Genomic DNA, 26,473 nt, shown 5'->3' with positions numbered 1-26,473 from the left:
AAGCTAGCATGGCAGTTCACCCTTGTAATCCCACTACTTCGAAGAATGAGGCATGACGATCGCTGTGAGCTCATGGCCATCCTGAGCTACATAGTGAGTTCAAAGTCAGCCCGAAAGACATGGAGACCTTGTCTCCAAACAGAACAAAAACGAGATTAAAATAAAAGAAAATCACTGTCTTCTGGTGACAGGAAACAGTCAAGGACATGAAGCAGGTCCCTTATATGATGATATGTGTGTCGTTTCATTTTTGGTTTTGCTTTTTGAGATGAGGTCTCACTATGTTGCCCACGCTGGTCTCCAAGTTGTGGGCTCCTAAAACAGAAGCCCCTCCCTCCACCTCCCAAGTAGCTGAACAGCACGTGCTCAATACGCCAAGCTGGAATTTATGCTGAGAACACTGGCTTCCACAAGGACAATTTTCCTTGCAGGAAGTGGACAGGAGTGGAACAGTTGTCAGGAAGGGGACCCAGCAAGGTGGATGAAGGAGGGCTGCAGTGGGCCATGGTGCAAGGGACAACGCTGGGGAGGTGGTAACGGCTTTGCCCCTGCACCGTGCATCCTCCTACCCCCATCTTACGCGTCACCTGCTCCAAGGGCCAGAGAGAAGGATGGAAGGGGGTGTTGGCCCACCATTGCGAGTCCAGATGACCTACACTTGGGGCCCCTGCTTGCAGAAAAGTCCTGTTGTAGCCAGTGAACTGCTGGCTGGAGACCCCCAGGCTCCTCAAAGGGGTCTATGGGGCGGCAGACTTCCCCATCCCACTCCTTGCCTCCTTGGGGTTAGTCATTTATTGAGTTGCCTTTTGAACCCACTGAGGTTGAGTACCCTTGGTTTTGCATTGCACGGGAAGGGGGCTGGCCAGGGGAGGGTGGGAAGAGCCGAGCTGGGCGGTGGGAACAGGTGCAGGGGCAGCTGTGAGTGAAAGGTATGAAAACAGGCACCATGTCTTCCTCTGCGGTTAGTGGTAAACAACCTGAGCCCTGGGGCGACGAAGGTGGGAGGTGATGGAGAGGCAGGAGGGCGGGGAGGCGGGAACTTCCGGAGGTACCGCAGGCCCGCCCCCTCCGAGCAGAACTGACTCCCTCTCTCCCCTTAGCCTGGTCTCCCTCCCTTCCTCTGCCTCTCTCTCTCTCTCTGTTTCTGAGCTTTCTGCTTCCTGTCTCCCTGGCTTGGGGAATCTGCAAGGGATGGGAAGTGGTCATGGGTGCTGCGTGTGCTGCCCTCCCGAAAGCCTTTAGAGGAATCTCAGGCAGGGCTGCTCAGTGGAGGGAGTGTTGGCTCTGGAGGAGGGGGAGAGTGGTCTTTAGTGATCTTTAGTAAGACAAGCCAGAAAGGGTGCTGTTCTATCCCTTGAGCTTCTTGCATGGATCACAGCAGGTGAGAGGCCATGACCACCACAACGTCAGCATTAGTGACCCCAGTGAGGAATAGGGGACAAGTTAAGAGGAAGCTTTCAGGCCATGTCCGCACCCACCTGCCCTTCTCTGCAGCAGGTCCCTAGGTTTCAGTGATTGCTGCTCTGTTCACAATTAGAGCAGATAACCTTCATCCCAACCAGCCCCAGTCCCCAAGCCTGCAGTCTTCCATACCTGGGGACACATAAACACATGCGCAGCCGGCCTGTTTGCAAGCTCAACCTCAACCCCACCATCCATCTCCTTTCATCCTCACTGCTGCCCTGTGAAGGATTAATGCCTTTTACAGAGCAAAAGCTGAAGGCCCAGGCTGGGATGTAGCACACGATCCTAGCATGTGTGATGCCCTGGGTTTGATCCCCAGCACCCCAGAGAAAGAGGAAAAAGAAAACTGGAAAAAACAAAATGATTTATTCAAGGGAATACCAAGGAAATTTGGCATATGGTGAGTGGGACGTACTGGAATGCAGTTAGCCTAGTGAGACAGAAAAATCTAGATGAAAGGTAGGGTTTCTGGAGGAGAAGACAGCCAGGGTCCACAGTTCTCACACTCTTGCCTTCTGCCCTGGCAGTACAAAGAACTGGCGAACTACACTGACAGCACGGAGAGCCCTTTCCTGGAGAACTACTTGTGCTCCACAGCCGAGGGACCCCTTCTGAGCTCCTTCAAGGCCGTGTTCATGCCAGTGGCCTACAGCTTCATCTTCCTCCTGGGCATGATGGGCAACATCCTGGTGCTGGTGGTGTTGGAGCGGCACCGGCAGACGCGTAGCTCCACCGAGACCTTCCTGTTCCACTTGGCGGTGGCTGACCTCCTGCTGGTCTTCATCCTGCCGTTTGCCGTGGCTGAGGGTTCAGTGGGCTGGGTCCTGGGCACCTTCCTCTGCAAAACTGTGATTGCTCTGCACAAGATCAACTTCTACTGCAGCAGCCTGCTCCTGGCCTGCATCGCTGTGGACCGCTATCTGGCCATCGTCCACGCCGTCCATGCCTACCGCCACCGCCGCCTCCTCTCCATCCACATCACCTGTGCAGCCATCTGGCTGGCGGGCTTCCTCTTTGCATTGCCAGAGATTCTCTTCGCCAAGGTCAGCCAACCCCATCACAACGATTCCCTGCCACGTTGTACCTTCTCCCAAGAGAACCAAGCCGAAACCAAAGCCTGGTTCACCTCCCGCTTCCTCTACCACGTTGGGGGCTTCTTGCTGCCTATGCTGGTGATGGGCTGGTGCTATGTAGGGGTGGTGCACAGACTTTGCCAGGCCCAGCGACGCCCTCAAAGGCAGAAGGCGGTCAGGGTGGCCATCCTGGTGACCAGCATCTTCTTTCTCTGCTGGTCACCCTACCATATCGTCATCTTCCTGGACACCCTGGCAAGGCTGAAGGCTGTGGACAACAGCTGTGAGCTGAATGGCTATCTCCCTGTGGCTATCACCATGTGTGAGTTCCTGGGTCTGGCTCACTGCTGCCTCAATCCCATGCTGTACACCTTCGCTGGCGTGAAGTTTCGCAGTGACCTATCTCGGCTTCTGACCAAGCTGGGCTGTGCCGGCCCTGCCTCCCTGTGCCAGCTCCTCCCCAGCTGGCGCAAGAGCAGTCTCTCTGAGTCAGAGAATGCCACCTCCCTCACCACCTTCTAGGCCCCAGCACTCCCCTTTGTTTCTGCTTCCCTTGGGACATTCAGGAATGCTGGAACCTCTTCCAACAGGAGCTGGCATCCTAAGAGCCATGCAGGTCAGTGTCCCAGTAGCAGCAAGATGAAGCAGCCCTCCTTGAGGATGTCCCTGCAGCTCTTCTACCACCCCTGGGGCTGGGCCAAAGCCCAAGGAGGAGAAAGCATCCGAAAGGCAAAGGCTGTCTGTACCCGTCTACATCCCCCTGAGCTAAGAGGACCCCGCACACCTTCTCCTGTCCTCACCAGCCAAAGCCCAAGAACCATTTCTACTTTAAGCCTGGCCAAGAAGGCAAGTCAGTCCCCTCCCAGAATGTCCTCCTCCACCATCTCAGGGCTGCTCAGTCACAGCCACTCACCTCACTTCTGGGATCATTTGCTGAACAAAGCCAGGAGAAGCTGGACGCAGAGGATGAGTCCAGGTTAAGGCTGAGTGAGGGATGGCCAGCTGGCAGCAGCGTGGCCTTCATGTCTCAGGCCCTTACGCTCAGACATTCTGCCAGGACAGCAGCCCTTCAGCTGTCTGGAGTGGGAAGGCTGAATTGCTTCTCCTTAAGTAGCTGCCCTGGCTGTGAGCAACACAGCCCTGGTTCAACCCCATGTCACTGGGTCCTGGCCTACAGACTGGAACAGACTCCAGGTGCCTACAGAAGGCAGCAAGAGCCCTAGTCGGGAACTGAGGGAGAGCCAGGAAAGAAATCTAGTGGAGGAATGGAAAACCTCCTTCCCCTGTCCCCAAAGGGGACAATATAAATCAAAACCAGCTTCTACCTCTGCCCAGGGACCACCAGATGGAAGTGGGTGGAAAGCTCCCCAGGATGGACATGAAGAGAGAGGATCCAGGGCCCTGGCAGATTCTGAGTACTGATGGGGAAGAAGGTAGCCTTGGCTCCCTTCCACGATCTACAGGCCCTCTAAAACTAGAACAGCAGAGGGCTTCAGGCCGCAGCAGAAGATGCACTTAGCTAAAAGTCAGAATGGAGCAGAGGGGAGAAAGACAGACTAAAGGAGGCCTCTGGAAGTCATCTCATCCAGCGCCCCACCCCCAGGTTACCGTAGGTAGGGTAGTGTGAAAGCCAGTCCTGGTCAGGGAAGTCCCCAGACCCCGGAAAGCTGCCCTGGCCCTGAGAGGATACCACTCAGATGGAACCAGAGGAAGCTGCTCCGTGCTTAGGGAGGCCTGTCAGGCACTTCCGGGCTCTCCTTCCCCCTCTCAACTTAGACTGAGGTGGGAGTCACCCCACCACACACACACACACACACACACACACACACACACACCACCTGCTGAGGGCCTATCTGGGTTCCTAGTCCTCAGCAACCTCCCTGGAGGGCCCCTACCGGAAAATCAGGGCTGTGACCCAGAAGGCTGCGTCCTTACCGTGCAATGATGGGGAAGCCCTGTGGTCCCCTTTATGCTCCAGGCATTTTAATAGCAAGCTGGATAGTAGAGGAACCAGACACAGAAGCAAAACAGCGACAGGCTGGATTTTGAATTTTCTTTTTAATAAAAAGGCACCTATAAAACAGGTCAATACAGTACAGGCAGCACAGAGACCCCCGGAACAAGCCTAAAAATTGTTTCAAAATAAAAACCAAGAAGATGTCTTCACATAATTGTATTTATATATTTATATTTATATATATATATTTATATAATGGTACAAAATGGCTGGGGATATGGCCACAGATGGAGGAGAAAGGCTGGCCAGCAGAGCTCACCTGGTAGCGAGTGGCGGAGGTGGGAGCAGAGGGGACCAGGAGGCGGTGGGTCCCTTGCGGTCTAAGCCCTCTCCTGGGGCTGGAAACACTTAAGAGTAAGACAGTTCGGGCAGTCTTGGGACAGGGGTGAGGCTCAGGGCCCCAGCAGAGGCAGGCAGGATGCCTGGCAGGATGGAAGGCAAGTGCTCCCCCAGCAGAGACGCAGGCCATAGCCCCGGGAGACACTGGGGCCATCAGGAGCCAACAGCCAGCCTGAGAGGAGGAAGTGGCGCTTGACCTAGCTGGCGGTGGACTAAGAGGTCAGCACCAGACTGGGAGAAGTGGGCACGATTCCCTTTTATTACAGCTGCCAAGGTGAGACCAGGCCCTGCAGGTCAGGAAGGCTGGGGACAGGCTTCAGGAGAAGACACCCTGTTCTAGAATGGCCCTTTGGCTGGGCAGGTGGGACGCAAGGGGGTTCCGGCCAGAGAACTGCCCCACCACCTCATGGGGCAGGAAAGGAAGTGAGAAAAAGAGAAGTTTCTTACTCCTAGGGCCAATGGAGTCAAAACACCCAGTCCCTTATGGCTTCAGCTCTGACCAGTGGGGGATGAGGCTCTCTCCTGGGAAGGTAGGAGGGGACTGAGGGGGAGCATAGGCTGCGCCTGGGTGAGCACTGACAGATGGCACACAGCCCTGAGCCCTGGGCAGAAGGACTGAGCCAGGGAATGGGTAGGCAGGGGTGGGGGGGCAGTCCCAGCCCCTCCTCCACTCCATCCTGAGGGTTAGAGGCTGGAGGAAAAGTGGCTGAGCCCCATTCAGATTCCCTGGCCATTACCTGGCCCAGAGCCAGGGCAGCCACAGGCTCCAGTACCACCAAGCCCTCCCTGGCTCCACTCAAGGGGCCACAGATGCTGCCCTGTCCTCTTTTCCTGCATCCCAAACTGGAGACAAAGGGCTTCAAGTTCTGGCTAAGACGTAGCAGCAGGGGCACCCAGACCTCTACAGCGGGAAGCCACCACCCTGTGTGACTGGTGTGGTGAACATGCACACACGTTCTCCACGAGTCACTCAGCAACAGACAGACTGCTGCCCTGGGGATGTCGCAGCCCTACTGGGGCTCACAGATGGAAGCCTTAGTGGTCTGACCTCAGTTTAGGTGTGGGGTACCTATGTCATCTTACCACTTGGAGAGGGGACAGAAATGGTGTCCTTTATGGACCCAGAGACACTGTACAGTAGGTGGGTGTGTAAGACTGCATGTCTCTGGGTCCAGGGAAATGAAGGGGGCAATCACTTGAAGAGGGGGAAGGGTTTCTTTTATCCTTTTTATGACTTCTATCAAAACACAGAAATACAGCACACACACAAACCAGCACAAAAGCGCAGCGCTCTATTTACAGCTCTGGCTGGCACCTGCCCACCTGGCCAGCCGCCTGCAAGGGGTATTAGGAGAGGGGGTCAGCCTCGTCAGCAGTGAGAGGGAATGAGGCAGGAAAAAACACAAGGGAAGACGGGTAGGAGCAGAGGAACGAGAGGAGAAAAGGAGCTCGGCGCTTGACAATGAGACAGCAGCAGGAACAGGGGACACCCTTTCTCCCCCAAGGACCCAACACAGCTGAGAAGGGGAGGGGCTGCAAAGAAAGGGAAAGCAGAGTCTCCATAGGAATTAGGAAGGCAGGGAAGGGGCATCCTGGTGGCCAAAATGGAACAAACCCCAATCCGGAACCCCCCCACCCCACTCTGCCACCTCCCCCTAAGATGCCAGCACATCTGGTTTCCACAAATGCCACTTCCCACACCAGCCCCTCCCACCCCCTCCAACCCACCCCTGGACCCAGGCCATCCCAACACTGGAGGGAAGAAACTCTTAAGGTTAGCATATGTGCAACAGTGCCCCGCTTGAGCCCCCACAGGGGCTCCTAAAAGGGCAGGTTGGCCATGCTGCCCGGCGCCGGGAGGTAGCCCATCTGGCTGTCCAGAGACACGCTGCGCTGCCGCAGCGGGTGGGACACCATCAGGTTCTGCTGGGGTGGGGGGCCCATGAGTGAGCCCTGTGGGGAGAGCATGTGGGGGGGCTGGCTGTAGACCTCGCCCCCCACACTGCGCTGTTTCATGAGCATGAAATTCTGCTGGGTCATGAGGCCTTGTGGTGGGGACATGACCCCCTGGTGCAGGCCGTGGGGCACCATGCCCTGCTGTGGGGGCACACCTGTCCTGCCCAGCAAGGACATCTGTCCGGGGTGGCACATGGACATGTTGAGCCCCCGCTGGACGCCCTGCTGGCCTGGCAGGTTGGGGGGCCGAGAGGGGGTCTGCTCCGCCATCATGTTCTGTAGGTTCATGAGATGCAGATTGGGGGGCTGGGCCTTGGGGGGCTGGTTCTCGCTCTTGGGGAAGTACTGGAGGGTGCTGCTTGGCTTCTCAGAGGGGATGATCCTTGACAAGTCAAACTCAGGGATCCCGGTCGGGGTAGGTCGGATCACCTCGCTGAGCTCTGGGTCGTTCAGCACTGATGCCACCCCGGGGAGCACCCCCGGCGGGTATGCGTCACCCATGCGCCCAGCCATGCCTTTGCCCATCAGGTGCTGCTGGGGGGGCATGGGGCCTGGTGGCTGGCTGGGCATGTCCTCTGGGGGAAGGGGTATGCCTGAAGGGTAGTGCTGCTGCATGCCAGGGCCCCCACCACCACCCCCAGCAGGGGCCATGGCACTATGGGGCTGCTGTAGCCGAGGGGGGAAGGGCACCATCTGGGAGGAGCTGGGCACAGGGCCGCAGGGGGCATTCAGGGGGTCTGGGCCCCCTGGAGCCAACAGCATGGAGTTCTGAGGGGGCCCCCCTGCCCCCTGTGCACTGGGGTGTAGTGGAATGTTGGAGCCCAGGGGGGTGGGGGAGGGCAGCATGGTAGGTGGGGGCTCATGGGACAGGGGCTGCTGGCCTGGCAGGTTCATGCCTATGGGGCTCTGGGCAGCCGCGGAGTTCAGGTGCATCTGGTTGGGCTGGTTGTTGCTGATACCTGAGAAGAGAAGACAGGGGAGTCAGGCACTGTGGGCTTCTGGCTAGGGGACGTGGGGGCCCAGTTCCTCCCTACCCCCCAGTCAGGTGGTGGTGCCAGGGCACCCACTCTCACCACTACCCCCTTTGGCTCTCATGGCAGGGTCCCAAGGCCCCTGAGCTGGAAGCCCAGAGAGAGTCCACGTCATGGCCTTTGCTACGGATGTGTGAGAGGCCCTGTAAAGCCCATTCAAGTGCTCTGGCTGCATTTTACTAAATGACTGCAAAAGTAGGAATAGGTCCTGGGCCTCACACCCCTGTGGAAGCATGGAACGGCCAGCGTGACCACAGGGCAGCCGCTACCCATGCACACCCCTTCCCATTTCTAGTGCCCCCTGCCTGTCCTCATACCTGGCCCAGAGCCCTGCGGTGGTGGCGGGGGTGCTAGCAGGGGCCGATCGGGCAGCAGCTCGTCGTCTGAGGTGGCAATGGTCTTGATGGCATTGTGGTAGAGTGGGGTGGAGCTAGGCATGGCGTACTTGGACATCTGGGACATCATCAGTGACAGGGGGTTCTGGGAAGGCGTGGGGTCCGGGGAGGAAGTGAATGGCAGACTGGGGTTCATGAGACCACTGGGAGGGTTGGCAGGAGGCACTGAGGAGCTGCTCCGGGGGCCACTGGGTTGAAGGGCACCTACAGAAACCAGGGAGACGGCAGGGTGGTGACTACAGAGAAAAAGTTTAGCTGCTCATACTGGGAAGAGGTCAGCCCTGAAGATCTCCAACGGACGCCTCCAGAAACACCCATAGCCCTTGCCCCCACGTTCACCGCACCCTTCCCATCTTCAAGCAATTCCTGCTGTCTCAGGCCCCAGGCAGAGAAGAGATCTCAAGTTGCAAGTGGGGACCTGCAATCCTACACACCCACCTACCTCATACCCCTAAAAAAAAGCCCAACACAGCTGCCTCCACCTGCCTCAGTGTGGCCCACCCACGAGGCACCCATCACAGGCCCAGCACCCACATGCCCACCCAGCTGACTCACCCTGCTCCATGTTGCCCAGGGTAGAGGAAGAGTTCATGTTGAGAGGCGGCTGCTTATTCTGGGAGACCCCTGGGCTGGGCATGGCTGTCTTGGGTGAGGCAACCCAGCCTGGAGAAGGCACCGCCATGGAGGGAGACTTGAGCCTGCTGGGTGAGCCAGTGGGTGAGCGGACATTGAGAGAGGAGCTGAGAACCTGGGGTGACTTGAGAGGTCCTGAAGGGTTGGCAGAAGGCAAGGGCACCATCTGCGAGGGAGTCTGGGGCGACTTGAGGTTGGCAGAGGGCGAGGTGACCAGGGGTGAGTGCACCTGGCTAAGGGTGGGCGACTTCAGGTGCCCCATGCCTGGCGAACCCATCTGATTAATACTGATGGTGAGGTCTGAGGGCCGCCTGCCCAGCCCCCGGCTGGGGGCTGAATGCACAGACCCGGGAGGATTAGGTGCAGCTGGCAAAGGCATGTGGCTAAGCCGGGTGGTGCCCACAGTACCCATAGGCATTGAGCCCTGGTCAGGGCTGAACATGTCTTGGGCATTGCCCATATCCTGAGGCATGGCTTGGTAGGGTCCCTGTCCCCCAGAGAATCCCTGCTGGCCCTGGTTGGGAAACTGCGAAGGCATAAGCATCTTCTGTGGGCCGCCCATCATGCCGCTGCTGTTCTGGGCCCGAACTCGGGCCATCTCCTCAGGGCTGAGGCCCTGGGGTCCCATCATGTCTCCAGGGCCCCGCATCTTCTGCGACATCAGCATCTGCTGCTGCGGAGTCATCTGTACATTCAGGTTCATGTTCATATTCATGTTCACATTCATGTTCATGTTGAGGTTGCCTGGCCCCATGGGGGGCTCCACCTCCCTCAGCCCAGACTGCCCCATGGGAGGGCTCAGGAGGGCCCGGCCACCACCGAACTCCATGCCCATTGGAGTGCCTGCCAGGCCTTCGCCACCAGCCATCTGCCCGGGGAACATGGTGGGATCCATCTGCCGGTGAGCCTGCATCATCCGCTCCATCTCCATGCTCTGCCCCATGCCACCGCCGGCCATGCCCAGGGGGCGCTGCATGCCCATAGATCGCTTCTCCAGCAGCTGGTGTCGTAGCAGCTCCTCCCGGACCCGAGGGGTTATAAATCGCTCTGCCTCACCCTGCCCACCTGGGTAGGGCACGGCATTCTGGGCAAAATTGCCAGGCCCCCCCATGGGAGGCAAGTCTTCCGTCCAGCCCATGCCTGGCCTCACAGGCCTCTGCATGGCATTCATGGGCACCTCCATTGGCATACTCTGCATACCCCCAAACCCGGGCACCCGTTGCATCTGGTTGCCTGGGAACCGGGGGCCAGGGAAAGGAGGTCCACCGCGGAGCTGCATGGGATCTTGGACATCCATGGCCCCTCGCAGCTGCGCACCCATTCCAGGGGGCCACTGATCCCCAGGCTTGCTATGATAGGGAGGCGGGGGCCCCCTCACCATCATGCCACCCATGCCCATCATGTCCTGCAGAGGTCGACCCCCATGCAGCCCAATCTGCTCCTCCTTCCGGCGCTTCTCCTCGTAGTACTCTTCCTGCAGCTTGCGCCAGGCCACCTGCTCGGGCGTCAGGCTGTCCTGGCCCAGTCTTTGCATCATCATGTTCATCTGCTGCCCCATGTCCCCACCTGGGGGGTGCCCAGGCACGTCATGCTCCAGCGGGGATCCCCCGAGGCTCTGTGTCTGCGAAATCATGGACTGCAAGGGCTCCTCGTACTTCTTCAGCCCACTGGGGGGGCCAGTGGGGGGCTGCTGAGGGGCAGGAGGAGCTTGTGCTGGAGGGCCGCCCTCGCCTGTGCCTGCAGGGGGCCCCTTGAGGAAAGGCTCGGTCTCCCCGCCTCGGAGCAGCAGCCGCTCAATGTCTCGCAGTGTCTGCAGGGAACGCTCCCGATGCTCCAGCTGCTCTTTGGACAGGCCCTCAGAGCCCACCAGGCCGCGCTGCCCATTTCCTGTGGGGGTGGCCTCCCCCAGCAGTGCGGGGCCAGGAGCACTGCTAGGGTCCCCTCCAGGAGGCAGGGGGTTGTTAGTAGTGGCAGCTGTTGGGGTGTTAGGGTGGGTACCCCCAGTCCCACCACCCGTGCTGGCAGCGCCCACCGAGTTGGGGGCCAGGTCCTGACTGGTGTCCTCAGGAGGCCCCTCCGGGGGTAGTGCAGGGGGGGCACTGCCAGGGGCAGAGGGCGGTGGCGGTGGCAGTGGAGGTGGCTGGGACTGCGGGGTGCCTGCTGATGGTGTGCTCAAGGGTAGCGGTTCTGGGGTGGGTGGCACTTTGGGAGCCTGCAGGAACACAAAGGCAGAGCATGAAACTGCGAAGGGACGTTCCAACCCACCTGACAGCCAACGGGCCATCCGACTCACCTGGTCCAGCTTGGCCCGGGGCACGTTCTGCTGGTGGTAGGCGAGGATGGAGTCTGCCCGACCCTGCAGCACTGCATCCGCAGCTCTGCACCAGAGTGTCGGGCATGGACAGTCAGAGAGGTGGGCAGAGAGGAGCCCCGGCCTCACTGGCCCCACCCTATGCCCTGCTCCTCCTATTCACTCCCAAGGGGCACTGGGCAGACAGGCACTTACGTGTTGGCCAGGTGGGTAGTGAAGACATACACGAACTGCGAGGGAGGCTTTCCAGGGACACCCCCGGCCCCGGCCCCAGGGCCATCAGGCCGAAGGCCTGGTGGGGGCCCATGTGGAGGACCTGGTGCGCTGCTCTCACTGAGGGGCAGCTGGGCAGTTTGGCTGGGACCCAGCTGTGGGGCCGCCATAGCCGGATCTGCTACATTACAATCTGCAGAAAGAGAAAGAACAGGGAAACAGGGTGAGCGACCCAGACGCAAGAGGATCAGCGGCGCCTTGGCCTAGAGATGCCCACCGCCTTGGAGGCAGTGCCCACAGGCCAACTGTGGCTGCAGTCTGAGGTGTACACCGCTCTTGTTTATATACTGAGCTTCCCCTGCCTGGTCTTTGCCCAGAATGGTAAGAGTGGTGGCCGGTAGAGAGGACAGCACCAAAAGTGTGGCCTCACTACAGCTCCCAGGTGCCCGATGTGTCACAAGATATTTACAGCTGTGAGCTCTCAACAATCAACATAGAAGACTTCTTGGAGTTTGCTGGTTTTTTTTAGTCAGTCTCACTACACTGTTCAAGCTGACCTTGAACTCACTTTGTAGCCCAGGCTGGCCTCAAACTCACAGCACTCTTCCTGCCTGAGTCTCCCAGAGTGCTGGGACTAGATGCGCACCAGCATGCCCAGGGTTTTGTCCTGTTTTGTTTCGCTTTTCCAGTACTAGGATCTGAACCCAAGGTCTTCACATTAAGCTACACCCCCAGTCCCTTTTTTTATTTTGAAACAAAATCTTGTTAAGTTATAAGTTGGGGCTGGTGGGATGGCTCAGTGGTCTAAAGCACCTACTTAGAACAAGCTTAACAAAGCACAGGGACTGCGGTTCAATCCCCCAGCACCACATGCCAGCCAGCCCCGCCCCCTGGTGGGCTGAGCTGGCCACACACACACACACACACACACGCACATAAAATAAATAAATAAAATTAAAAAAAAAATTATAAGTTGCCGGCGGCTGGAGAGATGGCTCAGTGGTCTAAAGCACCTACTTGGAACAAGCTTGGCAAAGCACAGGGACCGCAGTTCGATCCCCCAGCACCACATGCCAGCCAGCCCCGCCCCTGGTGGGCTGAGCTGGCCACACACACACACACACACACACATAAATAAATAAATGTTAAAAAAAAAAAAAAGCAATTTAAAAAAAAAAAATTATAAGTTGCCCAGACCAGACTCAAATTTATAATTCTCCGATCTCATTCTCTCTGAGTGCTGGGGTTACATGTGTTACCCTACTAACACATGTCTGTGATCTGTGGCCACCAAGAAGTGTGTGTGGATTTCTCCCTGCCAGCAACCAATCTTCCATAGCAGAGACCACCAGTTGAGCAGCCTCCAATTTAACTGTGACGTTATCTATTGGAGAAAGTGCCTGATCTCACAGGTTAAGGACGGAGGCCCAATCACTACTGCCACCTCTAATGAGGATCACAGCCCCAGATTGTTTTATCTGTGAATGATTTGTAAATCGGGACTCCAAGGACCCGCTCCTCAGATACTACTCACTTGCTAGAACAGCTCACAGAACCCAGAAAATCCTGTCAATTACCAGCTTACCATAAAGGATCTTACAAACAGCAACAGAGAAGAGATACAGAGAGACAGGCAAGTGGGAAGGAGTTGGGGGCTTCTGCACCCTCTCTGGGTACCCTGCCCTCCTACTCTCCACACATTTGACTATTTAGAAACTTCTCAAAGCCAATCTTTTGGGTTTTTTTTTGTGGGGGGTTGTTTGTTTTGCTTTGTTTTGTTTTTTGAGATGTCATTAGGTATTACTGACTAAATCACTGGCCACACATAATCCATTGAACCTTAGCCTTTCTCCCTTCCCCAGAGGTTAGAGGTGAGGCAAGACCAAAAGTCCCAGCCCTGTATTCCTGCCTTGCTCTTTTCAGGAACCAGTCCCCATCCAGAAGTTCCGTAAGAGCTGCCAACCACCGTCAACACATTAGCATACAAGACACTTATCACTTTGAAGATTCCAAGGATTTTAGGAGTTGAATGCCAGGAAATAGGACAAAACCAAATATATATTTCACAATATCCCCAGCTGACATACTGGGAACACTCCCAGAATAGACCAGCCACCTTCCGCACAAAGAGAAGGTTTGTTCCACGGTCACAGGCTTGACTCTCACACAGTCTTAGCCCAGAAAAGATCCATAGCTGGTCACCAATGAGTCTAGGCCAGTGGGCCGATCCACTCCCATACCAAGAAGTACAAGTCCAAGAGGCTGGCAGGCAGACAGGAACAGCACCTCGGGTAATATGAGACACTGCCTAAGCAGGCCCAGCAACAGGCTCCTTTGGAAAAGCCTGGCTGGCGGCCCCACAATGGCCCTGTCAGAAAAGCAGAGCCAGAAGTTTGGGGGGAAAGTGAACTCAATGTATGGGACTGCCTGGAAGAGGGAGGTGTAAGCTTGGTATGCAACAGGCTTCTGGGGACAGGCCACAGGGAGGGAAGCAGGGGTTAATACAGTAAGGAACCTTCCTGGGCAATAATACAAGCTTACTTACTCCTCTACCAACCCTGGGAGATAAAGATTTTCTTTTTTTTTTTTTTCTTTTTTTTTTTAAATATTGATTTATTTTTATTACATTTATTTACTGTGTGTGTGTGTGGCCAGCTCAGCCCACCAGGGGGCGGGTCTGGCTGGCATGTGGTGCTGGGGATCGAACCGCGGTCCCTGTGCTTTGCCAAGCTTGTTTCAAGTAGGTGCTTTAGACCACTGAGCCATCTCTCCAGCCCCGATAAAGATTTTCTTACAGAAGAAGAAACTGAAGTCCTTTCCCCAGTTTATGCAAATAATAAGGGGAGTCCCTAGGATGCAAATCCAGGCCGACTGGTCTCTGAGGATAGGCCACCAAGGTCTATGCTATCCTGCCCCTTCATTAAGAGCTCTTCAGGAATGCATTGGCCCTTCAGCTAAAAGTCACACTTGTGGGTATGGGAGCTTCACAATGTCTTCTTCATACCTTACTGTGTCCTCCGAGTGTCCTACAGTGGCGCAGTCTCAATGTTGTAAAAGTGAATTTGGGGTGGCAAGGTGGGGTGGGCAATCCTGATCCAGGAAGCAGTTCCCCCACTGGAATTTTCTGCCAAAAAACCTTTTTGGACCACCTGTGGACCACTGTTCAGTAGCGTCAGGGAAAGGGGGACCTGGCACCAGATGGCCCTTGATGTCCCGGCCAGCTGTAAAAGCCTTCTGCATGTGTGACCCTGCCCAGCATTTGCTGACTGCTTCTTCCATTGTAACAGACATCATAAGCCAGGGATCTAGCTCAATGGCACAGCGCCTATCTGGCAAGTGCAAGGTCCTGAGTTCAATTCCCAAATAAATAAATACCAAATAAATAAATAAGACTTGTAACAGGCATTGTAATACGCACTCCTGGGGCTATTACAAAGATTCAATAGAGCAGGGCCGGGGAGATGGCTCAGTGGAATAAGCACTTCCCTGGCAAACGCAAGGGCCTGAGTTCAATCCTTGGTTCCGAAAAAATAATAAAATAAAATAAAATTCAATAGAGCATAATCGGCTTTTTTTCCTCTTTTTGCCTTCATAAAACTCATAAAGTTTAACATTCTCTAGTTTCTTCCTATGCATTCAAGTTGTCTCTCTCTCTCCCAAAACAAATGTAAGCTATACCTGAGAAACGTGCCATGCATAAGCTTTTACTAAAAACATCAAATAAATGCGTACAAGCTTCAAGGGCAAAAGTCATACCTGGCTCTCTACCACCACTCATAGAAGGCCCAGATACTTAAAGATCACTTAAAAAATAAGCAGAGAGGGCCGGGGAGATAGCTCAGTGGCATAAGCGCAAAAAAAAAAAAAAAAAAAAAAAAAGAAAGCAGAGCAGTACTGGGAGTCCACGGGAGGTTAGGAAGAGCACCACGGACAAGGCCAAGTGTCAGCTCACACCCAGCTGAGTAGATTACGCTTTGCTTTGCACCCCAGAGCCAATCTCAGCTCAGAGGCTGGACTTTCACCGCCCTCCTGAGGCTGACCAGTAGGTGGCAGCATAGGCCAGGAATTCGTGGTAGAGGTGTAGGTGAGGTGGCCAGGAAAGGGGCTACCTGAGAGAACCTCTCTCCAGCTAAGTTCCCAGCGAAAAATGGGCACTGAGCACCTAGAATGCAGGGACCAGGTTGTCACAGTACAAAGGACAGACTGAGGTGAGAGGTGAGAAGGAACCTGGGCTCCCAGCACTTGCCACTTCTGGCTCAGCCCTCTGAAGCCCAGGTGAAGAGCAGAGGGCATCCTCAAGGGACCAACTCCCCAGGGCACCATAGGCCTCCATGTCCTCCTCGCATCAATGGGTAGTACTCACTGTGGGTGGCCCCAATGGGCTTGTCCTCCTCCTCGCTGTCGGGTCCGGAGCACCATTCGTCCCCACTGTACGGCTGCTTCCGCTCCAGCACACAACGCCGCTTACTCCGGGGTGCCACCTCTGCCCAGGCAGGATGCAGGCAAGAGTAAGAGTGTGAGCTCCCACAGGCCCTGTCCTCCTGAACCATGGGTCCCTTCTCCAAGTGCCTCACCCAAGACCACGGTGGGTACTTCACCACTCCTTGGCCCCCACTATACCACCATTTGTTTCTGATTTTTCTCTTCAGCCCTGGCTGCCTGTCTCCCCTTCCCTGCCCCCCCAACACCAAGCACAGCATAATCCCCAACCACAACTGGTTCTAATTAGGGCTTGGGGGGAGGGGGAACCGCTGTGTCTCTTCAGGCCCCAGCCCGTTCCCAAAAGGCTCCCCCTAACCCCAAACTAGGAGACCAGGAGCTCCAGGAGGTGTGTGCATCTTCTCCTCACCCCAGGGCACCTCCTCCCTCCTGCTCTGGAGCTGTGGTAGGATGGCAGAGGGACAGTGAATCAGGAAATCCCATCTCTCTGTGTGGCCCTGGCCCTTCATGGGTGGCAGGAGGCTAAGAGAAAGGTGTAGTGCTTATATGCTGGAGGAGTAAAGAGGGCAGGGACCTCAGACTGCAGAAGATGTTACGATCTTGGGAATAAGAAAATGGGGTACCTTTGGCCTCCGAATCCAGGGATGGGGTCCCAGCCTCCCGCTGCTCTCCAGAGTCCACGGACACGCTCCGCTCCCTCTTCACCTTGCCCTTGAGGGAGCTGAAGGGGGGCACCCCTGTCTGGGGGTTCTTCAGACTTGAGTTGCTAGGTGAGATCTGGTTGGCCTTGGCCCCATGGCTCCCCGCCCCCACGCCCTTGGAGCCCAGGTTGCAGGTGGGTCCTTGGTTCACATTCTGGTGCTGGGATTGGGCCCCGCCATTCCCTGTCTTGCCATGATTGGTCAATTTATTTTCTGGGTGCATTGGCTTGGCTGGGGCAGGGGGGCAGTGGCCGCGGGGTGACAGCGGCGGACTCCCTGGAGCTTCTCTCCTCCTGGGGTGGGGTAACCTGGGAGAAGGTACAAGACAAAAAGTTAATCCTTCGAGGGGCTGTGCAGGCCCGGACTTTAACCACTCACCTGTCTCACCTAGTGGGGGGAGTGCTGCTGCCATTTCGAGACCATTTGCTATTCCCTATTGGACAAGACTAAATGCTCTCTGACACCTGGGGGGTTGAGATGGGGCACCTTCCCCTGTGCCCCCATCCCAATTCAAACCAAAACCACGGTCTTGAGTTAACAGAGTCCTCCCACTTCTAGGCCCCAATATCCATCAAACTGCAAGATTCCTTGGCAATCCCTTTCCTCTAGCACCTGACAGGTACTTAAGCACCTTCTTTTTCTTCAAGGGTTTGCTTCCTTAGGACTTTCAAGGTCCCAAACCTCAATTCCCATGTGTCCCCACATCATCGGAGAAGGGCCACTGGACAGTGAGTCACTGCTTATGCCCGGCCTCATTCCCCAGGGAACGTGAGGAAATGCATAGCTGAGAATGACACCCACTGGTCCCCATAGCTCCCCAGAGCCAGAGGGGCAGGCCGGAGAAGGGTGGGCCGGCAGGCCGGAGGCAGGCAGGAGCAGGAGGGGGAGGGGAGCGGCGTGTCAGGCCGGCTGGAGTGTCGCTCCAAGCTAAGGATTCCTGCAGCCTCGGCTGCGGGCCCTTTAAGCTCCAGCCCGCTTCCCCCACTGCCTCCCCCTCCCCGGAGACCTATTAATAGCCGCTGGAAAGATCACATCACGGGAGAGGATATTTATCCCCCCTCATTCCACACCAGCTCAGATTTATTTCAGCTCTGCTGTCCTGCTGCTGCCGCCTGGCCCTGTCTGCCGGCTTCTCTCGGGGAGGCGGAGGGAAGCAGGCACCCCCCTCCATACATACACACAGACACACAGACACACAGACACACAGACACAGACACACACACACACACACACACGCCCCAGCTCCCACCTTCAGCTAGTCCGAGGCCAGAGGGCGCCATCGGACCCCACTGTGGGGGGAAGGGGGGGGTCCTGCCCTACCGTTTTAAGAGGGAAGAGCTAGAAAGGAAAAGGGGCAGTAGCAGCCCACGCTGACTGCCAGTTCCCTCTGCCTCCTTGCCCAAGCACTACTACGGCTAGTGGTGGTCCTGCCTGGGCCGGGCATTCCCACCGTAGCATTCAGCAAGGTGGTCTGGGAGCCAGGTGCCTGGGGAGGGACTCGTTCTCCAAGCCAGCACCGCTTGGCCCATCACCGCCGGGCCCTTCCCTTCCCCGCTCTCAAACACACGTCCCGCCCTCCACGACACCCACACACCTTGTCTTGTTAGCCAGGATCCTCATGGCTCCCACACACAGTGGGGCTACGGCCCCTGTGCGTGCCCCGGGCCCAGCCAGGTACTCGGTACTGGAGCACGGACTGCAGCAACAAGCCCCAAAAAGAAAACTTGTGACTTGGGGAGGGGGAGGGAGAAGGGAAGCCCCAACAGCCTTGCAACTAATGGACTGTAAAGGGTAGGATGGGACTGAAAAGGGACGACTGGGAGATGGGGTCTCGATCCCCTTAGCCAGTCTAATCCCCATGCCTCCCGCACCTTGCCCTCGGGGAGCTTGCAATCTGCAGCAAGCCCCTCCCCGACCCCCAGGGGCTGCAGACGCAGAGGTCACTAATAGGCTGGGCCGCGGAGGTGCCGCGTGGGGCGCTCAGGCCCGGGGCTACTCGGGCTCCTGACACGCCCCTCACCCAGGGCTCGGGAATCCCTCTCGCCCCGCCCCACGCAGGGCCCTGCCCCAGGGCGCTCCAGCCGCGAGGCTGCCGGGGTGGGGGCCCTGGCCCGCCCCGCCCCCAGCTCCAGGCCTAGCCCGTGCCCATCCCAGCAGGCCCGGGCGGGCAGCGAGAGGCCTGGCGGGGCCCCGGGGCTGCAGCTGGGCTCTTCTGGAGACCAGTAACGCTGGCTCAGATTCCTCCCAGACCGCAAGAATGCAGGAGCCTCCCCTCCCCCCGCGCTGCACCCCACCCCGCCCCCCTCGGCAGAGCCGGAGCAAGAGGCAGCACGAGCGAGCGAGCTAGCAGCGACAGAGTCTGCGAGGCGGCGAGCGAGGAGCGAGGCCGGCAGGGCTGCAGCGTGGCTTCCGGGCCCGCGTGCAGGGCAGACACGTCGGGCAGGGGCTCGACGGCTCCCGGGTGCCGACGGGCCAGGGCGCAGAGACCCACAAGTACCCGCACCTTGACACACACAGCTCACACGTGGACAGGGAGACAAAAGACACGCGGGGCGCCCAGGAAGCTAGAGGCGACCTGGAGGGGTGCGGAGCCCTGGGGCCCTTCGGGTGGAGCTGGAGCGGGTGTGAAGCAGAAGAGAAGACGGAGGCCGGGCCATGAGGGAGCCATAGAAAGTTGATGAGCCTGACAGTCACAAAGAAACCACTCCGGGGTGTAGGTGCGCCGACAGACAAACTTACACAAACACAGACGCCTCGCCCAACACCCTAGGCTCACCCCCCCTACCCCAGCAGCCGATCCTGGTAAAAGGTAGAGGGGTGGAGGGAAAGGAAAGAGTACCGGGCCCAGGAGCCCTGTCTGGTGACAAACCAGGCCAGACACACCTGGAGGCTACACTAGGGCCTCAAGGTGAGGGAGCCCCACCTGGCACCCCGTGGGAGTCTAAGCCTAACCTAACCCCGGAGCACTAGGCCTTTCCTACTGCAGCCTGTCTTGGGGAAGGAAGGCTGCTCAAGGAAGGTTCCAAAGTCCATGCCTGGCTCGCTGCCCCCACCTCCTGCATCACAATCAGGAAATAGCAAGGAAGGAGGCAGGGACACCCAGGCTTAGAAATGAGCCAGTGCCCGTCACCTTCACACCCTGGCTGATTCTCAAAACTACCCCCATTTCACTATGAGGAAACTGAGGTCTGGAGAAAGGAAGTGATGCACCCTTAGGTCACTTGACAGATGTGGGAGTGTCAGGACACCCACTCCAGGCACTGCAGAGACATACGGGAGCCTATGCCAGATAGGTGGGCTTCTGTTTCAGCTGATGCTGGGAAGGTGCACGACAGGGCAAAGGCCCCTGTCCTGTTTCCAACCTCAAAAGTTGAGGACCTAGCCAGGCCTGGGGGCTCATACTCTATAATCCCGGCACTCAGGAGGCTGAGGCAGGAGTTAACTGCAAATAAAAGCAAGATGCTCAGTATAAATGCCCTGGGTTCAAACCCTGGTGGGTGGAGTGGGGGGGGGAGCTATCATAATTTGGAAAGGGTGCTAGAAAGTTCATCCAGTTAGTGTCCCCAGTAAGGCCAAGGCTTCTCAGAAGAATCTTAAAAGAGTTCTTTCCCATCTAGAACTCCACCCCCTGCTCCCACCCAGCCGCAGGGCGCAGGGCAAGCTGAGTCAAGCATGGATGAGTCAGGACTTTCCCATCTCACACCTCCCCCCTGCCCCTCAGGAGTCCCCAGCTCCCAAAGACCCCTCCTACTCTACACTCAGTCCCAGGAGACACCTGGGCAGTCTGGTCTGGCCGTGGGAGGAAGGAGGGCTGCTGTGTGCCCTGGTAGTTTTTAATCCTGATGAAGGGGCCTTCCCAGCACCAGGCCAGCAGCCCCTGCGATGGAAGGATGGGCCTGGAACTCTGGGAACACGGTGCTCTTAGGAGGTGGGGAGGAGAGAGCTGGTGTGTACTCACACACAGGGAGCAGGTGCGAGTCACCAGAATGAAAGGCCAGGACCGTGCCCAAGAGAATGTGCCCTGAGGCAAGGTGGCTGAGGCAAAGAGCCTGAGATCATTTTCCCCCTGCTGTGTAACACAGCGACGACGGGGAGCCCAAGCCTACTGAAGCAGCCCACAGGTTAAGGGGCGCTTGGCCTAGGCTGGAAGTGACAGACAGGAAGGCAGTGCCCACAGCCTCCAGTCAGATGCACCAGCTCTGCCCCTCCCCCCCGCCGGCTGTCACAGGTAGGGCAGACATTCCCAGGCCTGTTTCCAAGTTGGGAGCCTCTGCTTGGTTGACCATCTTGGTTGACCATGTGTCTAACTGCACTGCTCAAACCCACCCCAGAGTGGCATATAGCTCATTGGTAGAGTGCTTGCCCTTGAGAGAGGCCCTTTCCCACAACTGAAAAAACAACAACAAAAACCTGTAAAAGTTTTGGGGCTGGAGAGATCGCTCAGTGGACTAAGCACCTGCTTCGGTAAGCATAGGGACAGGGGTTCCATCCCTGGTCCCACATGCCACACCGGCCCTGCCCTTGGGCGCACTGAGCAGGTGACCAAGTCCAGGCACGGTGGGTTTGTAATCCCAGCACTGGGGAGGCTGAAAACAGGAGGATCATTATGAGTCCAGAGCTGTGTAGTGAGACCCTGTACCAAATACATAAAAATGGAGGGGAAAAAGTGTTTTGGAAATCAATAGTGCCCATAATCCCAGCACTTGAGAAGGTTGAAGTACTAACAAGTTCAAATCCAGTCTGGGCAACTTAGCAAGATCCTATCTCAAAAAAGGGGCGGGGGGAGCGAGGCTAGGGATGTAGCTGAGTGCAAAAACGCGGGTTTAACCGCCAATATTGCAAAAGCGCTTGCAGTGAGCAGGTCCCTGGCCCCTCTAGCAGAGGAAGAAGGCAGCTAGGACTCCTTGTGTCCCCAGTAAGGGACAGGGTCCTACTGGAGACAACAGAGATGAGATACTTGGCCTCTGACTCAGAAAGGTACAGTCCCTGAGAAAACAGTTGAGAGTCCCCTTTCTCCTGGGTGTCAGGCCCCTAGTCCTTGGATGTTTTTCTCTACCGAGCAGGTCACTTCCTCTTCCTGAGATGGTGATTCTGCCAACCAGTGAGGTCCAGGACTCCTCACCCAGCAGGAAATCTGCTCAGGGACAAAGGTGTTGTTTGGGACCCTCAATGTGGGGACTTCCCCTGCCTGGGTTCCTAGCAGCTAGCAGCTCTCCTCACCTACCCCCACCCCCTGCCAAAGGACAACATGCAAATCAACCATCTTTGCTTGGGAGGTTTTGCCTGGGAGTTTCCAACCCTGCCCCACCTGTAGCCTCAGGGTAAGGTCAGGCCAGGCCAATCCCATGGGACAGAGAAATTCTCCTTCCTAGACTCTCAGAGTACAGATCTCTAAAGGACCAGGTCTGGATGGAGGTGAGGGAGGCCGTCCTTTCTCGCCCACGATCCTTCTGGAGCCTGTGAGCACTAGTGGCATTGCCTGGACAGACCTGGGGTCACCTCACTTCTCTTGGCTTCTTCAGCCAGGATGAGCATGGCCAGCCCTTGGGAAATAATCATGCTCTGGCAGTAGGGTGCCCCCAAAGATTGCTGCCCAATCCCTGGCTGCTCCCTCCCCCATTGGGGAGGGCTGAGGTGGAGGTGGGGGGCACAAGGAAACAAGACAGGGCAGGAAGCCCAGGCAGGCGGCGGGCACTCTGGGCCAGGCACAAACAGCCAACACAGGAAACCACAGCCCACCCCCGCCCACCCCACCCACCCAAGGCTCTGGGAGAAAGGAGTGCCAAAAGCCTGGTACCCCAACAGAAGCCAGGGCTAGGGGTTAGCCCGGGGCAAGGGAGGGAGGAGCTTGAAACTCTCCAGCCCTCTCTGAGCACCAGACACCACCTGGGGAGGGGGAGAAGGAAGCCTGGCTGGCAACGATGGTGCTGCCTCTTTAAATCCACCGAAATCCTGACCTAGGCCCAACCCAGCTCTGGTTTCACAGGAAGGAAAAGGCGCTCAGGAGCCAGTAGGGCAGGCGGTGGTGGCTGGAATTAGCCCCACCAGCCCAAATATATCTGGTCTCCGCCTGCCACCCCACTGGCACTTCCTGCCCCCTGGCACCTGCACCCAAGTGGGGGTGGGAGAGGGTCTAGGTGCTCCATGTATTCTGCGGAACACCCCTTTCTTCCTGTCACTGCATGCACGTGGGTAGGCGGTGACTTCCCAAGCCTGCTTCCAGTATACAGGGATGAGGGCAGTGCCCTGTGGGCCATCACCTGGCCTTGGTCCTCCAAGGGGTTAATCTGGCCCCGGTTTAGGGGGGTAGGGGTGGCCAGTGGCCGAGGAACCTCCTTCAAACTGCCTGGCTGCTGGGAACAATGGGACCATTGTGGGAGGAGTGGATTCGGGCAGGCCGCTGGCACAGGCGGGCGGGCGGGACCTCACCCAATGCCTGCCCTCCGTCTGCCTGCCTGCCTGCACACTCAGCTCTCTCCCAGGTATGGCCAGAGGCAGGCACATCCTTCCACTCTCCTCGCCTCGTCTGCCTGGCCCAAACGCTTGGCACCAGCAGTAACTGGGGGCCATGGCGCTCTGCCCACAACGACATCCAGACTGCCATGGCCCTCCAGGAAGCAGGGGCATGTGGGCCAGGACAGGGTGGGGGTGATGAGACAGGATGTATGCCTGTGATCCTCCTGCAGGGGAGACAGGAAGGCCAAATGGGGTTTCTGGTGTCAGTCTTGGCACTCTCAGACAAGGAGGGCTTAGGGGACTGAGGGCAGTGACAGCAGGGTCCCCTGCCTGCAGGTCCTTTTCACACTGGTCCAGTGACAGGGCTCCCTAAGGAGCTCTGGTGCCCAGGGCAGCCTCCTAGAAACTGGGTTTGGGACCTGGCGGGCACTGTGGAGCGGTGCAGCCAGCCACGATGCCAAGCACACTGCTCCTTCTGAGCTATGGGACCCTGTCTACCCCTTTGCCCCTCTCAGCCTCAGTTTCCTCATTGGCAAATGAGGATAATTAGCTGGGCATGGTGGATTCCATGATTCCATGCCTATAATCCCAGCACTTGGGAGGCGGTAGCAGGAGGCTCACAGCAAGTTCAAGGCCCCCTGGACTACCTAGCAAGACCCTGTCTCAAAAAGGGGGAGGGGTAATTTCAGAGAGTGAGATAACTGTAGTGAAACTAACAATGCCTAAGCTATACTAGCTCTCAGAACCCCACCTCTGGCCTTGATGTCCCCTACTTTATCCCTTGCCATGGCACCCAAATGCACGTGGTAAAGGTGCACTTTGTGAAGGTAGGAATCATCTAGATATTTGCCCTTACTGTGCCCAAGTCATATTGGTATCTGCAAATACAAAGTCGAGGCTCTCCCTGCCCTCCTTCAGGCTGGATCCCAGTGCAGGCTCAACCCAGGCCTCCCTGGCTTCCCTGACACACTCAAACCCAGAGCATGAACAGAAAGGGTATCCACCTCTTAGCTTCAGGTCTGTCTCAAAACCCTAGGAAGCAAGTGAACAGGGACTCTGCTTCCAAGTGGCGCATCCTGTCCACCAGCCACCCACCTGCTGCCCAACCTTCAGCAGCCACCTTGTGGGACTGCGCTGGAAGAAAGTCAAGCTACTCTTTTCCCATGGACCTCTTTAAAGAGCAGACGATCTGGGACAGAAAGAAAGGCAACTGACCAGTGGTTCTGGAAAGTAGAAAGTTCAGGGAGAAGACCTGTTCTCCTTTTGACTAGAGAAGATTGTTCCTCTTGGGGTGGCCCCGCAATCCCCCAAAGGGTTAACAAGGTCCTAAAAATAACCTGCTCCCAGCAGGACCCGCTGATCAGAACCCTCCAGCCATCTGTTCCCATTTTCTCCTGTTCATACTGGAACATCTGAAACCAGCCCCAGAGCCCCAGCCCAATCCCAAAAATAGCCCCAGCCTGCCCAAGGAATAGGCTCCAGAGGCTGGGCACGGAAGGCCTGGTCTGCCCAGCAGTGAGGTACAGCCCAGGCGGACAGTGCCCCCTCATGTCCCAGGCCCATGGCAGGGAACGTCCTCTCTGTCCCAGAAAGGTGGGGAGCAGAGCCAGGGGCTCTGACCCATGGCACCCCTTGTACAGGGTCAGAGAGGGCATCTCTCTTGGGCTCAGGAGCCCTGGTACCCAGATACTTCTACCACTTCCTAATCCTCAGAAGATCAGAACACCTGTCGGTCGGCTGCAGGTACACCCCAAACTGCAGTGTGCTAGGGACTCCCCAGCCCTCCCACCACGCCGCTCCCTTCCCAGTGGCACTTGCAGGCTCCCTGACCCAGGAGACACAAGGCTAAAACTGGACTCCACAGCACTGCCCACACTCAGCCCTACAGCCCCAGGAAAGGTTCCGGGGTGCCTTCTGGACACCAGAGACACTGACATGACTGCTCTGCATCCAGCTCAGCGTGGTCCCTCCCTCCCCAAAGTGCTGGGCATGCCCAGCTGGGCTTCTCCACATAGCACAGGCCCAGGTACTGCCCCTCCACACTTGGGGAACTGCCCAGGTGGGCAATCCAGAGGACCTGAGACCTGAGGCACCTAATAGCTGCCATCTATACCACAGCCCTGCAAAGCCACCTTTCTTCTCAATGAAGGTCCCTGACCCCTAGGTCAGGAAGAAGAGGGGGCCATCAAACTGCGAATGGTGCAGCAATGGAGTGGAGGTGAGAGGGGGGGCCGAGACTGAAGGGGCAAATGGCCCAGGAGGGGGTGTGTGCCTGTGCCTGGGGAGATAGGGAGGGAGATGTACCCTCAGCTCCCTAGACCCACAGCTATCTATTTAGAAAACTTGCAATCAAGTGTCAGCTGACACTAGCAGTAGGGAAACTGAGGCAGCAAAAGGGGGATCTGGAAAAACATTAGAATCCAGGAGTGTAAAGTGCCTCTTTTCCATACCCACAATTCCTCCACTGCTACCAAGTGCTACCCTTCCTAAAGGCCCTGGGAGGGCTGGAGCTCCTAAGAACTCCAACTAATGACAGAGAAGAAGGTCTCTACCACATATTGAGCATTTACTTAAACTCTTCATGATATTTTCTAATTTAATCTCCAAACCAACTCTACTAAAAAGCACTTTGATTTATGTATTTATTTTAAGCCAGGGTCTCTCTCTCTCTCTGTGTTACCAAGGCTGGCCTTAACCCCTGGGCTCAATCGTCCTGCTTCAGCCTCCAGAATAGTTGGAACTACAAACATGCACTGCCATGGGCAGCCTTGGGAATTACTTTTATTATTCCCACTCTACAGGTAAGAAAAGGAACAGGGGAGTTAAGTAACCTGCCCAAGACACACAGCCCATAGTCAGAAGAGCCAGGATTTGAACCCAGACAGTCCAGCAGTTGGGATCTCAATCCTTGCACAATGCAGATGGGCCATGATCTTAGCCCTGCTATGACGAAAGAATGTCTGGGCCTCACACCCTTAACCCCCATGCCCTCCCTCAGTGCCTGATGGGTACCACAGTCTGCACTGGAGGCCATGGTTCCTGCCTGGAAGAGATCAAAGAGAGAGCGCCGCTCCCAACCCCCTCTACACAGGTGCTTTGCCTGGCCTGAGCTCCAGAGAGCAAAGTTCTAGGGCCTCCCCGCACTCCACCACCCAGGCCCAATCCTTTACCTTCTCACCCATCCAGGTCCCTAACAGTCCATAAGGTCACAAGGCAAGTTTCCAGGACTACAGCACAGAACCCTTGCTGAGAGATGCCCTTGGCTAGAGAGGAGCTGGCTACCCTCTCACCCCCAGATGGGGGTCAAAGGTCAAGTGGGACTTGCCAGGGAAGGGTGGAGTCCAATCCCTGCTCCCCACCCACCTGCACACCACTATTTTCACTGTGGAGGTGAAAGTTGGTCCACTTCCTCCTGGGACCTGAGGGGGCAGACACCTCCAGTGG

General features: G+C 57.0%; 2 protein-coding genes across 11 annotated transcripts in view; one reads left to right on the top strand and one right to left on the bottom strand.

Moving 5' to 3' along the window:
- The window catches only part of Cxcr5 (C-X-C motif chemokine receptor 5), an 11,426-nt gene extending 8,276 nt beyond the window's left edge, over positions 1 to 3,150 (top strand). The window contains exon 2 of the mRNA XM_023721197.1: positions 1,992 to 3,150. Within this exon, the coding sequence (XP_023576965.1) occupies positions 1,992 to 3,059 (1,068 nt within the window). The 3' untranslated portion in view covers positions 3,060 to 3,150. The remainder of the gene's footprint in view (positions 1 to 1,991) is intronic.
- Positions 3,151 to 4,585: 1,435 nt separating this feature from the next.
- Positions 4,586 to 26,473, bottom strand: part of Bcl9l (B cell CLL/lymphoma 9 like) — a 29,321-nt gene continuing 7,433 nt past the window's right edge. For 6 of the 10 annotated variants that reach the window (XM_023721038.1, XM_023721043.1, XM_023721042.1 and 3 more), the window contains exons 3-10: positions 18,168 to 18,269; positions 16,496 to 16,881; positions 15,796 to 15,915; positions 11,415 to 11,625; positions 11,202 to 11,286; positions 8,831 to 11,120; positions 8,198 to 8,479; positions 4,586 to 7,808 (exon numbers count right to left, since the gene is read on the bottom strand). In XM_023721038.1, coding sequence (XP_023576806.1) covers positions 6,715 to 7,808; positions 8,198 to 8,479; positions 8,831 to 11,120; positions 11,202 to 11,286; positions 11,415 to 11,625; positions 15,796 to 15,915; positions 16,496 to 16,881; positions 18,168 to 18,193 — 4,494 coding nt within the window. In that variant the 5' untranslated portion in view covers positions 18,194 to 18,269 and the 3' untranslated portion in view covers positions 4,586 to 6,714. The remainder of the gene's footprint in view (positions 7,809 to 8,197; positions 8,480 to 8,830; positions 11,121 to 11,201; positions 11,287 to 11,414; positions 11,626 to 15,795; positions 15,916 to 16,495; positions 16,882 to 18,167; positions 18,270 to 26,473) is intronic. The other 4 variants (XM_023721044.1, XM_023721047.1, XM_023721045.1 and 1 more) reach the window with 2 other exon arrangements.

Source organism: Octodon degus, unplaced genomic scaffold, assembly GCF_000260255.1.
Source record: "Octodon degus isolate 3935 unplaced genomic scaffold, OctDeg1.0 scaffold00080, whole genome shotgun sequence".
NCBI lineage: Eukaryota > Metazoa > Chordata > Mammalia > Rodentia > Octodontidae > Octodon > Octodon degus.
The sequence above is the reverse complement of the archived record's forward strand: the minus strand, read 5'-3'. Positions and strand labels throughout refer to the sequence as shown.